At 44.9% G+C, this 16,189-nt stretch overlaps 2 protein-coding genes across 3 annotated transcripts; one reads left to right on the forward strand and one right to left on the reverse strand.

Moving 5' to 3' along the window:
* Positions 1 to 1,383: 1,383 nt before the first annotated feature.
* On the reverse strand, positions 1,384 to 4,438 carry Zcchc18 (zinc finger CCHC-type containing 18). Its single transcript, XM_005367375.2, has 4 exons — positions 4,236 to 4,438; positions 3,847 to 3,898; positions 3,538 to 3,677; positions 1,384 to 3,140 (listed from the first exon to the last, which is right to left on the reverse strand). Exon 4 carries the CDS (start codon positions 3,020 to 3,022, stop codon positions 1,856 to 1,858), a length of 1,167 nt encoding a protein of 388 aa, XP_005367432.1. The 5' UTR covers positions 3,023 to 3,140; positions 3,538 to 3,677; positions 3,847 to 3,898; positions 4,236 to 4,438; the 3' UTR covers positions 1,384 to 1,855.
* A 20-nt stretch (positions 4,439 to 4,458) lies between these two features.
* Slc25a53 (solute carrier family 25 member 53) lies at positions 4,459 to 15,478 on the forward strand. Of its 2 annotated transcripts, none has more exons than XM_026789348.1 (2): positions 4,459 to 4,758; positions 12,987 to 15,478. In XM_026789348.1, exon 2 carries the CDS (start codon positions 13,018 to 13,020, stop codon positions 13,936 to 13,938), a length of 921 nt encoding a protein of 306 aa, XP_026645149.1. In that variant the 5' UTR covers positions 4,459 to 4,758; positions 12,987 to 13,017; the 3' UTR covers positions 13,939 to 15,478. The 2 variants fall into 2 exon arrangements, with proteins under 2 accessions (XP_026645149.1, XP_005367433.2); XM_005367376.3 differs by having other exon boundaries at positions 4,501 to 4,663.
* The last annotated feature ends 711 nt before the right edge of the window (positions 15,479 to 16,189 follow it).

Raw genomic sequence — 16,189 nt, forward strand, 5'->3', positions numbered from 1 at the left:
GTCTGAGAGAGCAAGTCAGGAAGAGATAGGGGAGGACCCCCTTTAGCTCCTGAGATATGGAAGTGAATGTGAGAAGCCCAGAATTATTCCAGAAGGATGTAAGAAATGGTTCCCTTGAACCTTTGCCCCTGGTGAGTACTTAGCCTCAGGATCCCAGGAACACAAGCACTTCTACTCTCCTTCTGGTCTTAAGGTTAAGGAGGCTGAGGCTTTAGGATAACATTGAATGCTAGGAGCAGGGGAGGTGGTAATGGGCAGAGCATAGAAACTGACCACCCACATTGCCAAGAAATGAGTGTGACTTCAGAAAAGGGGATGCTGCAAAATGATATGGGTGGGGAGGAGAAGGATGGAACAGGACCAGAGGCCAGGCCCAAGCAGAGTCACGAAGGGTGATTCTAGCAGAAGCACTGTAAGGCAAGTTGTGAGTGCAGCATCCCAGAGAAGCCTGCATAGGCTGCATGCAGCTCCTGGCCTCTACTCCTCACCCAGGGCCTCAGCCTGAGCTCCATTGTCCCTATCGAGTGGGCCATAGAGTCTGTTACTGTAACCAGAGTCTCAACCACAGACCACAGTGTCCCAGGTTCTGTGTGAAACTTGCTGTCTACAGTTGTTGCCAGACTTCCTGTTTCTGCCTGCCTTCCACCCTGGTCAGGATGTGCTCGCTCCATCCTTGTTTGTACCTGGCCAGCTGTATGCTTCCTCTCCCTGACATGCCTGCTGCCACTGCTGCAGCTCTCTCTTAGACCTCTGCAAACCCTATTATATTGGGGTAAAATGATCCAGATTGGGGTTGCACAGATATCTCGGCAGTTAAGAGCACTTTATGCCCTTGAAGACCTACATTTATTTACCGGTACCTACCCCTTAGAAACTCCAGTTCCAGGGGCTCTGACACCCTCCTCTGGCCTCTGTAGGCTCATAATACATGCAGGCAAAAAGTTCTACATGTTAAATAAAAATAAATCTTTTACAAATGCTTCAGATCTTTGGATTAGCATTCATTCCACTCTATCAGCCTTATATGAAATCACCCTCCATTAGCTTTCTTAGTATAAAGACTAATGTACCCATAGGGAAGATGCTCAAAGATATCAGATATCTTCAGCCTCTGATCACAGACCAAGAGGTGAGGCAGAAAGAGATGGACAGGAATGGCCTCTTTGGCCCATGGTCAGATTTCACATGATACATTTGAGGCCATGGAGACATTAACTAGTTGGTGCAGATGGCCCTATGAGCTAGGAGGCAGGCCAGTTACAAGAGGCTTTGAAGAGACTTGTAGCTTATCTCAGCTTCCCTTTAAGTAAAATACCTCTACTATAGCTGTTACAATTAGTTTCAGTTTTTATCTTCCCCAAAGATGTAACATGCATGACATTAAGTTAGATGCTTATATATTCATTTATTTAGAAGCCCACAATATATGCTGCTTGATGAAAAAATACAGATAGAACAGCACTTATATTTGATCACTTTTGTCTATACATATATATCTAGGCACACAGGTACAGGGAAATATACAGAAGGACGTTCACCAAAGGGCTGACAAAGATTATATCAGGGTGAGAATTTCGGGCTTTTTCAGATTTCATTTGGAAGGTACAGAAAGATCCCACTTCACGAACAGATTAAAGTCACCAGAGAAAGACACACAGAGAAACAACCACTAAGCTGTCAGATGATGCTTAAGCAATGAATGATGTGGGGGGGTCATCCCTCTCCATTATGTGGTGTACAAATCTGCTTTTTCTTCCCCCCCAAAAAAACTGGTTTTGAATTAATTCCTTCTGAGGCCCATCCCAACCTTGTTTCCTCCAGAATTAAACATTGATCTGGGGCTGAATCTCACACCTTAGTATGGTGCTGCAGAGATTTGAGTCATCTCCTGCAGAGTGACTATCAGATTCTCAAAAAGAGGGCCCTTCCTGGTATTGTGGCCACAGGTTTCTCTTGCATGGCCCTCTGCACCACACTGGAGACAGCGGATTGGGTATCTTCGCTTTCTGGGTCTATGAAGATTCTCAGGCCCATTACCCCCTCTCCCAGAACCACTGCTAGTGGAAGGAGCCTCATCATCACTGTTGGAGGATTCAATAACTAGCACTTCATCCTGAGAAGTGGCTCTGCCTCTGAAGGATGGGACACTTGGGGATGGCAGTGGAGGGTCCTCAGGTTCCACCAGGATCACATCTTCATCTGAGTCATCTGGGGAATCATCTATCTCTATTACATTGCTGTCATCACTGCCTATCACTATAGGAAGGGAGCCCTGAAATACTACAGGGCTGGCAGCCCTCTCCATTATTGTCTCTGCTCTTCTGGCCCTCTTATGTTGAAAAAAAATGTCATCCCAGTCTTCTTCCTCCTTTACCATCCCCATTAACTCCAGAAAGTCAGGAAGGGCTTCCTGCTCGTGCCCATACATTTGGAGGAGCCCCTTAAGCTTGATGCGCAGGTCCCTACTGAGCTCTGCCCCTACAAGGACCTGGTGCAGGCGAATTGTGTTTGCATCTCTCTCAGCAAGGACCCCTGCCTGGATAGCATCTTGCAGCTCCATCTCTAAACGGATCATATACATAGATGGTTTCTCTCCATATGTCTGCGAGGTGTTTAAAAATTTATCATGTACTGTTACACTGCTCTCAGACTCCCCAAACACCAACTTCATGGCCCGCAGGAATTCTGCCACATTTAGATTGGGATTGGCAGCCTGGAGCAAACTCATGGCCTCCCTGGCAGGGCCCCTAAGGGTTCCCATCAGGCGTTTCAGCTTTTCCTCCTCAGACATATGCCAGTCTGGCAGGACCTCGTGGACTTGGCTTAGCCAGTTCTCAAAGGTTTCTTCCCCCTGGATCAGCTCTGCCCTCCCAGAAAACAACTTCATGTTTCTCTCTGCTGTTATGTTGGCCATCAAAGGACCAAAGCTCCTCCCCAGGACCTTAACCATGGGATGGGCCAAAGGCAGAAAAGCTGCATTCTGCCTTCGGCTGTTACTCAGCCGAACAAGGATGCTAGTCATGGCGGAGAACAGCTGGGTATCTGAATACAAGATGCTTCGGCTTTCTGGGGTCCAATTGGCAGAAACCTCCAAAGAACCTTCGTTCCTGGGCAGTATCTTCCTCGCGTTTGGGTAGGAACTGTCAAAGAAAAAAGGAAGGTCAAAAACGCAGTGGACTTGGAAAGAAGCTTCTAATCACATTTTCTACATGCTTGTCTATTTGCCCAGCGCCCTACTCGGCAGGAGACTGGCACCTTACAATCTTGAGGAGCAATACGATTACTCTGTGCTAGTGAGGGCTTTGTCGGGCTCACATTTACTCCCTCCCCACTGTACCCCGCCTCATTTCCTGCCTGTTCTCCAGGAGAGGCTGCCTGTTGCTTGGAATTCTAGTTGCAAAAGCCTTTGGGTCTCAAAATAGAGGGCAATAGAATAAACCTCATAGAAATGTTAATGAGTAAAGGCCTGAAAGATAATAGGTCACAACATCTCCCTCCTTTATTTCTTTTCTCCTCCCCCCCCTCCCTTATTCTTACCAGAGCTCGGAAACTGGCCTTCGCCTTTATTAAATCCAGCCTCTGCAACAGGGGCTTGCCGTGAGAGTTCAGGTCCTGGGTAAGGTTGATCTCTGTCCACAGGCTTCTCACATCCGGGTGCTCCAAACCGCTAATTTAAACTGCGCCACAGCAAAGGGAAGGGGAGAGAAGGGTCTGAGCCGTCAGAAGCAGTCTCATCGTTCCTTCACCACCCCACTGTGGCCAGGAGGAAAAACCCTACCTTCAGAATAAAAGCCAAAGGGCCCACCCCTCCCCCAATACTCTTCACCAGGGAAACCACCGGCCTACCAGTTCCACAAGCAGCCATACAGATTTCAGATTTGGAATCGGCTTCGATGGGCTGTCATAAAGAAAAAGAAGAGAAGTCGGCCACCCTCCCACCTCCGTTACTATCCACGAAAAAATGAGAGAAAAGGGACTTCAGGACAGCGCGACTGTGATTTTTCCCTCTGCCCTTTGCTACGTTCCTGGGGGGTGGGGTGGGGAATGTTCCCTCTCCAAGCCAGTGAAGTCATACTCTTAAGAAACATCCAGGTTAAGCTCAACCCCTCCCACCATGTAGCCCAATCACTGGGGTATTCACATCTTTGCCTCAAAAATGCCAGTTCTGAAGCCCCAAATGGTAAGGTTTCATCCTTCCATCTCCGCGTTATGCGGTTGCACCTCCCTTTCTTTACCTGGCCTTCGTAGTGGACAGCGGAGCCCCAAATAGCTGTCTTGTCTCTCAGGGCCTTCAGGGAAAGGATGGCGCCTCAGCTGTCTGGGCTATCCAACAGAGCTGGGCTGCCCAGCCAGGGGTAGCGCAGTCTCTGCAGTGGTTTCCAAGGCAGCTTCAGCTGCCCCCGCCCTCTAGTTCAGCCTGCAGAGCAGTGGCGACTGCCTTCAGCCTCTGCCCACTGAGACAAAAGAGCGTGACGAGAGGAGTGGCGTGGCCAATCAGTGGTGCGCGGGGGCGGCCTCCCTGCAAAGCCTGGGCCAGGATGATAATGCCTGCCAGAGGGGGGGGGGAACCTGCTTGGAGGGGGCTGCGGCAGACTGGTGCGGGAGCGGGCGCGGCGTCAAGTGCAGCTTGGACTCAAGGACCTGGCCCATTTACATTTCACTCGTGAGTTTGCAGCTTCCCCTCTCTTCCCTTCTTCTTATCGCCTTCTACTTTGGCTCCTTGGCTGCCGCTTTGCAACCGGATGCCTTAAACACGAGGTGGGACCGAAAGCAAGTGAACAATGAGAGTTCTTCACCTTTGTATAGTGGGGAAGGGGGGAGCATTTGCTGAGCGCTTTCTGTGTGCCAGTGCGCTTGCACGGACATCCCACTTATTCTTCTCTCCAGTCTTGTGATAAAACGTAGCAGCGTGCCCATTTAACAGAGAGGGGGATGTAAGCACCTAGGCAGTATGGGTAGGAAGCACAGAATTCACAGCTCACACTCCAGCCCTGGCGTCTAACCTCAAATACTCCTTTTAAATACCCCTCTCTAGTGTCAGATTAAGAGTTAGTGGAGAAACAAAAATATTTTCTTCTATGTTAATTTTAGATTAACATATTATGTTTTGTGGATATAATGTTGAAAGTTTGACAAGATTTTATTTAAACAAATAAAGTAATTTAAGAAAAAAAAACAAAATGAGGATGAGAGGAATAGTTCAGGGCTATATAAAATTAACGAACTGCTGTTTGCAACGTACCGATGAGAAAATTGAGCCACCATGAGCTTGGGCATCTTGTCCTGTATCATACAGCAAATAAGCTAGTAGCATCGGATTTTGCACCCCGGTCTGTTGTTCTGTTGATGTCAGCGTTTTGCTCTGTGTTGATGCCAACACTTTGCTCTGCCTGGCTGCCCGGAGAAAGCATATTCACTTACATACACATCCACAAACTATCTCAGCAGCTTTGCTAAGGTGAGGGCTGTGCTGAGGAGGGGAGTGAAGAGAGAGACGACAAAGAAGAGGAGGAAGGCGACCCTCGTGGTCTGCACTATAACAAGGGGGAAGCCGAGGCTCTTTATTGTTCACATTTTTACACGAAAATAAACCACCTGTTTATAAAAATATCAGCATTTCCCTATGGCCCCAAAGGAAACCAGACACAGAGATGACGTGTCTAAAATTACAGGGTGAAGCCAGAGCTTTCAATCCAGAATTCATGCTACAAACTAAAGTAAACTGGTGCCCAGCTGCCTATCACATTGATATTTGAGGGCTTGTTCGAAATGCACCTTCCCAGGCTCCAGCTCTGGGGATCCGGCTTTACTGGGACTGGGGATGGAAACTGTCATTTGTATTTTACCTGTTGCTACAACTGATTCTGGGTTGTGGAGATCTGTGAACCACTGTTTGAAACACCACACCATACTGAAGGCTGTCAGCAAATGGGTCTGCCACTTAGATGTTCGTCCGCAGCCTATTTGTCACAAAATCCCAGAGCAGAAGTTTCTACCTCAAGTCCTTCTTGAAATTGCATGCAAAAGATTAGAACACTTCTTTCTGATACAGTTGCTCTGTGAATTTTCAGATGGGCCCATGACCTCAAAACAGTTAATAACCGCTGCCCTATAATCTTCAAAACATCCTCCTCTTTCAACACCTGCCCGAAGGAAGAAGTGTTAGAAACAAAACACCATTTGACCTAGCCCACACCACAGCTCTCAGCAGCTGATATAGCTCTTTCATTTCCTGGCTCAAGGATAGGTTGCTAGGCTGCCCTCTGCAAGCTCTTCAGGGGACTTCTTCTTTGCTGGCTTTGGCATCACTAGCCCCAGAGAAGGAGCAACTCCATGGAAACGGCATGCAAGGCTTTCCAGAGCGAATGGGCCGTGAAGCCAGAGGCTAGAAAACCTGCTCCATTTCCCCTGCCTTCGGTTCTTAGACAGCAGGTATCACTTCTCTGTGTAGATGGTGAGTGGATAGGAGGCCCCTAGGCAGGGCTTGCTGTGGACTTCTGATGTTTGAAAGCACAGGAACGATTTGAAACCCTGCAACTGCTGTTGGCTTCTTCGACCTGCCAAGGTATTCAATCTATTCTGGTCTGCCTTCTTATTTACAACTGCAGTTACTGGACTTGTATAAGCAATCCAAATTTGGAGGAAGCACCCTCTGTGTAGAACAACCTCCACTGTTGTCCTTCTCTTGGGGATGGAACAGTGAGGTAGAGGTGGTGGAAGGTAAGAGTGGCTAGAGGCACGTAAGAGGCAGGTGGCTGACCTTGTAGAGTTAGGGGTGGGTCTGGGGGTACCTGGTGGGTTTTCACATACTCTTGCTTCTGTTCCCTAGTACATCATGTTAGACCACAACCCCACAGCAGACACCTGGTCTGTGCTTCCACTGACTTCATCACCAAAGCAGATATTATGTTAGACCTGCTGGATAGGATCAAGGAACTGAGGATAGACCTGACAGTTCCAATTGTCAGAAAATTGTCAGAAAAGAGTTGATTGTGTTTAAAGGTTGAAGCAAGAACATTTCCATTGGGATTCAGAAGACCTCTTATCTCTGGCCACATGTGTGAGAGTGCACACCAAAGGATGGCTCTAATGAGGTCACATTCCAATTTTGACAAATGAACCTTAAAAGCTTGCAGGTTTAGGAGGTAACGCTTTCAGATGGAATGATAGTGGCTCCTTTTGGCAGCAGGCCTCCTTTGTGCCAGGAACTTTCCATCCGTTATTTCATTTAAACTTCTTGGCAGCCCTGCATCGCAGACCATTTTTTTTTCAGAGAAGAAAACTGCGAGTTTCAAGGAGGTGAAGTAGCTTCTGTAAGGCCACGTACTTCTTGGGTTAGAACCACTGGGATGCTAGCCCAGGGCTACCAAACTCTAGAACCCATGAATACATTTCTTTTCCATTTTGAAGAGGAAAACATAAGTGCTCCTTGCAGGGCTGGTTATGCAGTTCGATGAAAAAGTATTTTGTTAGTATCTAAAAAAACTGATTTTGCCAGGGCGCTGGTGGCGCACGCCTTTAATCTCAGCACCCGGGAGGCAGAGACAGGCAGATCTCTGTGAATTTGAGGCCAGCCTGGTCTACAGAATGGGTTCTAGGACTGGCTCCATAGCTACTGAGAAACCCTGTCTCGAAAGACGAAAAACCATAAACAAAACAAAAAACAACAAAAAGAAAGAAAAAACAAACAAACAAAAAACCTGATTTTGATTTTGATCCCTAATACTTAAAAAAAAAAAAAGAGGATAAAGGCAGCCACTCCAGTACAAGATCCCAATGCAACCATTGGAACAAGGTAGCAATTTTGTCATAATTTGACCTTAGCTGCTACCACATCCCCCCCAAAATAATAAAGAAATATAAAGCAATAATGATAGTAAGGTTCAGAGTGTTGAAGAGAATTAGTCATAAAGCTAAGGAATGGCGGAGCAGGATTGGGGCATTGTCTGATTCCAGTGTTTTGTTCTCTATGACATCCATCAGTGGAGAAAATAATCATGGCCATCATTATGACTTTGTTTGGTTAGTTTCTGCTATGTCTGTTTTTTCTTTGTTTGCTTTGTTTTTTTCCACTACTACCACCACCATGGACTGTTCTGTCTCTACAGAGTATATATTCCAGAAGATCAGTCAGAACCAGATGAGGTGGCATGCAGGAATATATCCAGCGTTCTTATGGGAGCCAGGGAAAGTCTTTCTTCTCTGAATGCAAAGCCTAAAGCAGACACCATGTTCTAGGAGAACCTGCCCCTCAACATTAATTCTAGGAGAACCTGCCACTCAACATTAATTCCTCTCCTTTAAGTCTCTTCCTCAGCCTAAAAGGCCTGTTTCTACTCCTCCACCTAACAAGAGGTGACTTACTTAAGGACGGTACCACATTTTTCCTGAGAAAATCTTTATTAGCACATAGTAATTGCACATTTCAGTGCTCTGGGAAGTCTTGAAACACGCTGTGGAGAGTGACTCCTGGCTTGTGCAGATCTCTAGCATTTGAGTGCTGTTCACTGTAATGTCGCATTCAACACGATCGATACAGCAGGCATCTATCATATGGAGCCATCCTTCTTATAGCCCCATACCTGCCCACTCCCTAACAATTGCTCTTCTACTTACAGGTCTACAGTTTTTAAGTTTCCACGTATAAAAAGAGCTTTGACTTCCTGTTCCTGACGAATTTCACTTAACAGTAGCATCCACTTCCTCCCAATCTGCTGTAAATGAGAGGTTTCATAATTTGTGGCCGAATAATGCTCCACTGTTCTAATATACGTGCCTCATTTTCATGATCCACTCATTTGTTAGAGAGCACTTTGACCGATTCTGTAATAATCATTGTGCATAGCGTGGCAACAAATGGACAATTCGGGTGTCTCTTTTGTAGGCCTATCTTACGTTTTCCAGGCGTATATCAGCAGTGGGACAGCTGAACCATTGGGCTTTATCTATTTTGACTCTTTTGATGAGCCTTCATACTGATATCCATAGTTTCTATGCTAACTCATATTCGCATAAACAGTGTATAATGGCTGTCTTTTCTCCACAATCTTGTCAACACTGAGTTTTCCCTGTCCTGGGCAAAATAAATAGTTCTTGTCTTACTTCTTTGACTATGATTATTTTTATTTTCTTTTCCAGTGTGGTTTAGTCCACTGATGATTGTCTACCCCACGGAACTCCCATGCCTTTGAAGACAGCCACCAAATCCTATTTATCTTTAGCTCCATGGTGATTTAACAGTGATTTTGAAAGATGATCAATATGTGTTTTTATCTGAACAAAGAACTGGCTGAGAATTCCCCCAAATGAACAGACTATGTAGGACTGGTGAGACCCATTTTTACTACACTAGCCTGGAAAGACTGTGTTCCCATATGTTCATTTGTTAGGTTTGTAGACATAGGAGCCAGATCATAGGGCTTAGATGATAACTGCTCAAGGCAGGCTCCAAACCCATTCTCCATCCCATACCTTGAAACTAGTGTTAGGGTGCCAGGTTCTCCTGGAGGATTATATCAAGCCTTTGAATTGATAGAGCATCTTTCCTGGCTCCCATAGGACCAGTGAATATGTTCCAACATGCCATTTCATCTGACTCTAGCTGCTCTTCAGAAACATGTGCTCTGTGAAGACATATAATGAGGCTCAGAATAATCTTTTCTGATATTTTAAACATTGAAGCCACAAAGTCATAGATTTTCAGCAACTTTATCTTATTTTATATTCCTAATCTTTACGACAGCCTTCTGTGTTAGGCCTTATTATCACCACTTTGTAGCAGAAAAATGGGAGACAGTGCAATTCCTCCCTCTCTCCTGATCACACAGCTAAGAAAGTGGTGGGGACAGAATCGAGTTCTACAGCTCTTTGTCTCCCAAAGTTTTCTTCAAAGAAAATTCCACAAGAAAAACTTGAATTTTCTTCCCTGTACAAAATACAGGTAAATAGATTTATAAAATGATGTATGAGATACTTAAGGTAAGGTGCTTCTAAATTACTGTTCACTTTTAATCCCGCAAAAGTGTTTGCGGAAATGGTAAAAGGAGTAAGTGGTACAAAAGTGCGACCTCATTATCAGCCAGAGGTTAAAAAATATCACCAATACCCATGCCCTTGTGATAGAATACAGCTTTGGGGATGACTTCAGAACAATGTTCCCTGCCTGATAATTGTATAACAAAAGTAAGAGAGACTCCAAGAGGTCATTAAATTTCTGAAGTCATATAAAATGTTAATAACAGAACCAAGGCTTACAATATGATTGTGCCAAACCATTTCCCTTCTACTAAGCCAGACTACCTTATGCAGTTGATGAACAGATCTTTATAAAAAAGGTGGGCAGGAACTGGAATGTTATTGAACTGAGACTTAGAAAATATGAAAACCCTTTATCTCATCACTTATCCTTGTTAAGGCCAAGGTAGAATTTGAAAGGAAGAGCTGTGGAATGTTTGAGACTCCAGTAGCTTTGGAGGTCTGAGAGAGCAAGTCAGGAAGAGATAGGGGAGGACCCCCTTTAGCTCCTGAGATATGGAAGTGAATGTGAGAAGCCCAGAATTATTCCAGAAGGATGTAAGAAATGGTTCCCTTGAACCTTTGCCCCTGGTGAGTACTTAGCCTCAGGATCCCAGGAACACAAGCACTTCTACTCTCCTTCTGGTCTTAAGGTTAAGGAGGCTGAGGCTTTAGGATAACATTGAATGCTAGGAGCAGGGGAGGTGGTAATGGGCAGAGCATAGAAACTGACCACCCACATTGCCAAGAAATGAGTGTGACTTCAGAAAAGGGGATGCTGCAAAATGATATGGGTGGGGAGGAGAAGGATGGAACAGGACCAGAGGCCAGGCCCAAGCAGAGTCACGAAGGGTGATTCTAGCAGAAGCACTGTAAGGCAAGTTGTGAGTGCAGCATCCCAGAGAAGCCTGCATAGGCTGCATGCAGCTCCTGGCCTCTACTCCTCACCCAGGGCCTCAGCCTGAGCTCCCATTGTCCCTATCGAGTGGGCCATAGAGTCTGTTACTGTAACCAGAGTCTCAACCACAGACCACAGTGTCCCAGGTTCTGTGTGAAACTTGCTGTCTACAGTTGTTGCCAGACTTCCTGTTTCTGCCTGCCTTCCACCCTGGTCAGGATGTGCTCGCTCCATCCTTGTTTGTACCTGGCCAGCTGTATGCTTCCTCTCCCTGACATGCCTGCTGCCACTGCTGCAGCTCTCTCTTTTCAGAAGCGTAGGAACCTATCTTCCCTCCCTCCCACCCCGTCCTTCCCTCCTTTCCTTCTTTCCTTCCACAGTCTTTCTTTCTTCATGACAGGGTTTCACTTGTTGCTGAGGCAGCTTTTGAAATTCAGATCCAAGTGATCCTCCTCCCTCCTCCTCCCATGTAGCTCAGACTAAAGGAATGTGCTACTGCATCTAGTTCTTGTTTCGTTCTTGATTGTGAAGTTCCTTCTGTGTCTTGGTACCCAAATTGCTTTTAATACTACTTCTTCATGCTTTAAAATTTCTTAAGTCAGCTCTTATGTTTCCTTGACTGACCTTGAACTTGATAAGTAGTTGAGGATGGTTTTGAACTCCTCATCCTCCCGACTTTACGTCCTAAGTGATGGGTTACACATATGCACCATTACATGTCTGTGTCATGATGGGGATCAAACACAGGCCTTCATGAAGAGTAGTAAAGCACCTGCCAACTGAGCTACATCCCCTTTGGGTGCTATTTTGATCATCAGCATATGTGCATCATGGCTGGCACCAGAAGCCAGGCACACTGATAAACTTCTTTCAGTAGCTAAAACAGACAGTAATATAAAAAATTCTCTTTTCCCAAATATCAGTGGAGCACAAAATGAGAAACTCTGCTGTATTATGTAGCTATGCATATAAAAGAAAAAGTCTGAAAATTGCCAGGTACTGAACCTCATTTCATGGAACTTCCAGGAGCAGCTGCGCGTTCCTTCCTTCGATTAGCGAGGAGTAGGTGTTGTCATGAGACAGCTATTGTTCGGGCAGGAATCTACAGAGGTGGGTGGCAGGAGGCTCTCACCCCCAAATTTACAATTTTGTGTGTCTGTGTGTGGTATGTTAGTGCATGCATACACACATAAAAATGAACACTAACATGCCGCATACAGACGCACAGAATTGTGGGGTGGAGCCTGTGAATATGGTTGTAAACTTGCCTGGCATCCGTGCGCTTACCTGATTTCAACCTGTAGCATAGCAAAAAGTAGTTTCGGAAAGAGAGAAACAACTTACTTATCTAGTAGGTAATAAAATGCAAGGTTTGGGGTGAATCAGCAGCTCAGCAGAGGACCAAGGTTCAGGTCCTTGCCCCACATCAGGTGACTCAAACTCCAGAAGATCCAGTGTCCTCCTCTGGCCTCTGGGTGCATGTGCACGCGCGCACACACACAAATGCACATTTTTAAATTTAATTTTTTAAAATTTTACATACTAGCCCCAGTTCCCCTTTCCTGCCCTTCTCCTGCTCACCCCATCACTCTTCAGAGGAGGGAAGGCCTCCCATGGGGAGTCAACAAGCCTGGCATAGCAAGTCGAGACTGTACTCTAAGTCCCTCTACCCGTATCAAGGCTGAGCAAGGTATCCGTCCATAGGGAATAGGCTCCAAAGAGCCAGTTTACAAATGTACATTTTTAAAACACGAAGTTTTGTGCTAGGAATTGAATACAATAGGTTTTTAAGCCCTTTTCCTCATTTCTATGATTTTTAGTCATAATATTTTTGAATGTTTGAATTTTATGGTGTCATCAAAGTACCATAGAGGTGACTATCAAGGGAAATACATTAAAATTTTGATTTAAAGTTGATAAATTATTAACTACCTAAGGGCATGTCTGTTCTTAGAAACTGTCAAATGTGTTTCCTGACATGTAACTTTGTCTTGGTTCTATGTCAGGCAAAACCAGGAAAACGCTTGCTGAGCCATGAAAATGGCTAGTCTAACTTCTTGTCTCCTTTTGCTAGTTTCTTCCATCTGCATCCAGTTGTCCTCAGAATGGAGGAGCAGAACAACTCTGCTGGGAAGGAGCTTCAGCACAGGACACGAGCAGAAGTTCCAGGAAAGAAAAGCTGGCACTCACAGGCCTACACCCTGGGGGCCATTTCCAACTTCCTGTCTACTTTTCTGACCTTTCCTATCTATAAGGTTGTGTTCCGGCAGCAGATCCATGCTATGGCCGTGTCAGAAGCCGTGAGACAGCTTTGGCATGAAGGCCCTCAGTACTTCTACCGGGGTATCTACCCGCCTCTTCTCTCCAAGACCCTGCAAGGGACTCTGTTGTTTGGCACTTATGATAGTCTGCTGAGCTTTCTCTCCCCTGTTGGGCCACACTCCCTTGGACAGCGCTGGACAGCGGGGCTCATGTCCGGTGTGGTAGAAGCTGTGGCACTCAGCCCCTTTGAAAGAGTACAAAACGTGCTTCAGGATGCTCGCAAGCAAGCTTGTTTCCCTAGCACCTTCAGCATCCTCAAGGAATTTAATTCTTATGGGCTTTGGGGGCGGCTGTCACTGGGCTATTATCGCGGTTTCTGGCCAGTTCTTGTCAGAAACAGCCTGGGCAGTGCTCTCTATTTCTCCTTCAAGGATCCTATCCAGGATGGCTTAGCAAGGCAAGGCCTGCCCCATTGGGTTCCTGCTTTGGTGTCCGGTAGTGTCAATGGGACTATTACCTGCCTGGTTCTGTATCCTCTGATTGTGCTGGTTGCCAATATGCAGTCTCATATTGGCTGGCAGAGAATGCCAAGCCTGTGGGCCTCTGCTCAAGATGTGTGGGACACTAGAGGTCGAAAAATACTCCTGATTTATAGAGGGGGGTCTCTAATCATTCTCAGGTCCAGTGTGACATGGGGCCTCACTACTGCTATCCATGACTTCTTGCAGAGAAAGGCTCACACCAAGAAAGAGATGAAAGACTGACGAAATGCCTTGTGGCCATGGCATCTTTGTTCAAAGTCTTCACACATTGGTTGTGTATAGTATATTTCTTTGGCTTGGTTACCTAAAACAACCATCATTTAGTATTTGTAAACTGTCGCTGCATGGGAGACACTCCTAACTTTTCACCTGTTAGTCACAGGCAAAGCCTATCAGGATTCCGTAGTCAAAGAAAGAATGTCTCCCTAGTCTATACACAGCTTCAGTAGCCTCAGAACCTGGAGCCGTTAAATAAGCTGTAGCCCAGATTAAATAAAATTCCTTTAAGGAATTGTTTTAGTAAGAAGAAACTTTAAAAGAAGACCCCACTCGGGTACTGTGAGTCTGAGATCCTTCTACGTGTCCTCCTGACCAAACCGAGTAGAACTCCATTTTCAACGAACTGTACTAGACTTTAAGGAAAACTTTAGAGTTGCCTGTTATTTTCCTAACATTGCTCACTGCCTCTACCACAGCTGCTCTCACTTCAAGCTACGTGTCCCACTTTCAGGGCACCTGGTCTGTTTTCAAATCCTAGATTAGGCTCACTTCAACCCATCGAGTACCACAAGAACTGATGATGATGTTGAAAATGGGACTGAGAAGAGATTTGGTGCCTGGATAAAAAGAATAAAGGCTTTGAAGCAAGAGATTTAATTAATTTAATTACATGCCAAATAGAGGAGAACTTTAGCTATAGGTGGTTTGTTGTTATCCATTAGGACTATTTTTTATACATATAGTAAAGTGATTACATTGCTGACAAACCATTTATGTTTCCATAAGGAACCTGGAACTAACATGACCATATTTCTTCACAATTAATTGCTAATTTTGTTGATGCGGACAACTATAGAGTAACTACAGCATAATGATCTTAGCCTGTCATTCGGAGCCATTGCCAGTTTGGTCCCCATATAACTCTCTGTGTATTATTACACCATGTGCATGAACTGCATAGGCCAGTCAAATGCAGTGCTTTTCTCTCTGCAAACATTCCACGATCTTACTCAAGACCATTCTCTGGCCCACACTGTCTCCCCACTTGCACTGCTTTCCACCACACTCAAAGGCCCCCAGTTTCCAAAAGTCCAGCTCCAATGCCACTACTGTCTGCATGGAGCCCCTTCTCTATATTCTTCCATCTGAATGTGGCATTAGTTTTGTGATACCCCCCTCCAACAGTTCATCAACATGCACTGATTCCATTATGTCACAGACCCCATGTGGCCCCATGCTCTTGCTGTTCTTCCATACCTCCTACTAGATTGTAAACGTCTTGAAAGCAGGGATTCTTGTATGCATTTTTAAATCCTCCATTGTGCCTAGGTGCTCAATAAAGTTGGTGAATTATTGAATTGATTATCAAGCTGTGATATGGTCTATAGCCTCAGGGTGCTATCCCTATTACATGAAGATAATGTTACTGACTCATTGTCAACAAGACACATGCCTTTGCAATGTGTTTGTGTTCTTTTGATAGTGGATTTAGTTTTGTGCTAATGATGATGCCAATGATAACAATAACAATAAAATTACGTTCAACTAGAATATTTGGTGTGTTTGTGTTTTTTACGACATGCTATAACATTTTATATTTATTATAACATTTATTATAACAACTTTAGCACCAAAATTTCACAAACAGAATCACATTGCACAGCTGTCCTCCTTTCGTCTCTAGAATGTTTAGTATTTCCAAGGTGACATGTGTTGCAGTTCTTGTTTTATACATGATATCATGATAAATTCCTCCACCTGCACCCCCTCACTGAATCAAAGATGTCCTTTATAATGACACTTTTGTCTGGGGATGAAATTTATCAGACTACAGGCGTTAAAGACAAGGCCATAAGAATGCTTTGCCAAGAAGGTCAACAGAAAATGACCTTTCTGAAGTGCTGTAGAAGAACTTCCACACAGTAGATGTGAGTGGATTGGGACACTGTTGCTAGAATTTCTTACCTGCAGATTCTGCACCCTTGCGTTCAACAATTATGGCCAAAAATATTTTTTTGGAGGGGTTATGTATATATTGGACATGTGCAACTTTTTGGCTTGTTATTATTCATTCAAACAACACAGTATAGCTATCATTTATAGAACACTTAACCTTGTATTAAGCATTATAAATTAACTATAAATGATTTAAGATATATGGAACAGAGCATGGTGACACATATCTGTAATCCTTACTAGGGATGTGAGGAGGGGTGTAGGAGAATAAGGGCACCCTAGGCTACATAGTTCAGAA

Source organism: Microtus ochrogaster, unplaced genomic scaffold, assembly GCF_000317375.1.
Source record: "Microtus ochrogaster isolate Prairie Vole_2 unplaced genomic scaffold, MicOch1.0 UNK17, whole genome shotgun sequence".
In the NCBI taxonomy this organism is placed as follows: domain Eukaryota; kingdom Metazoa; phylum Chordata; class Mammalia; order Rodentia; family Cricetidae; genus Microtus; species Microtus ochrogaster.

Excerpts from the sequence above, each read along its gene's own strand:
- Zcchc18 (XM_005367375.2), bottom strand. The coding sequence starts at position 3,022 with ATGACTAGCATCCTTGTTCGGCTGAGTAACAGCCGAAGGCAGAATGCA.
- Slc25a53 (XM_005367376.3), top strand. The coding sequence starts at position 4,539 with ATGATAATGCCTGCCAGAGGGGGGGGGGAACCTGCTTGGAGGGGGCTG. Across the intron at positions 4,664-12,986 it reads GGCCCATTTACATTTCACTC|TTTCTTCCATCTGCATCCAG; the intron begins GTGAGTTTGCAG and ends TCCTTTTGCTAG.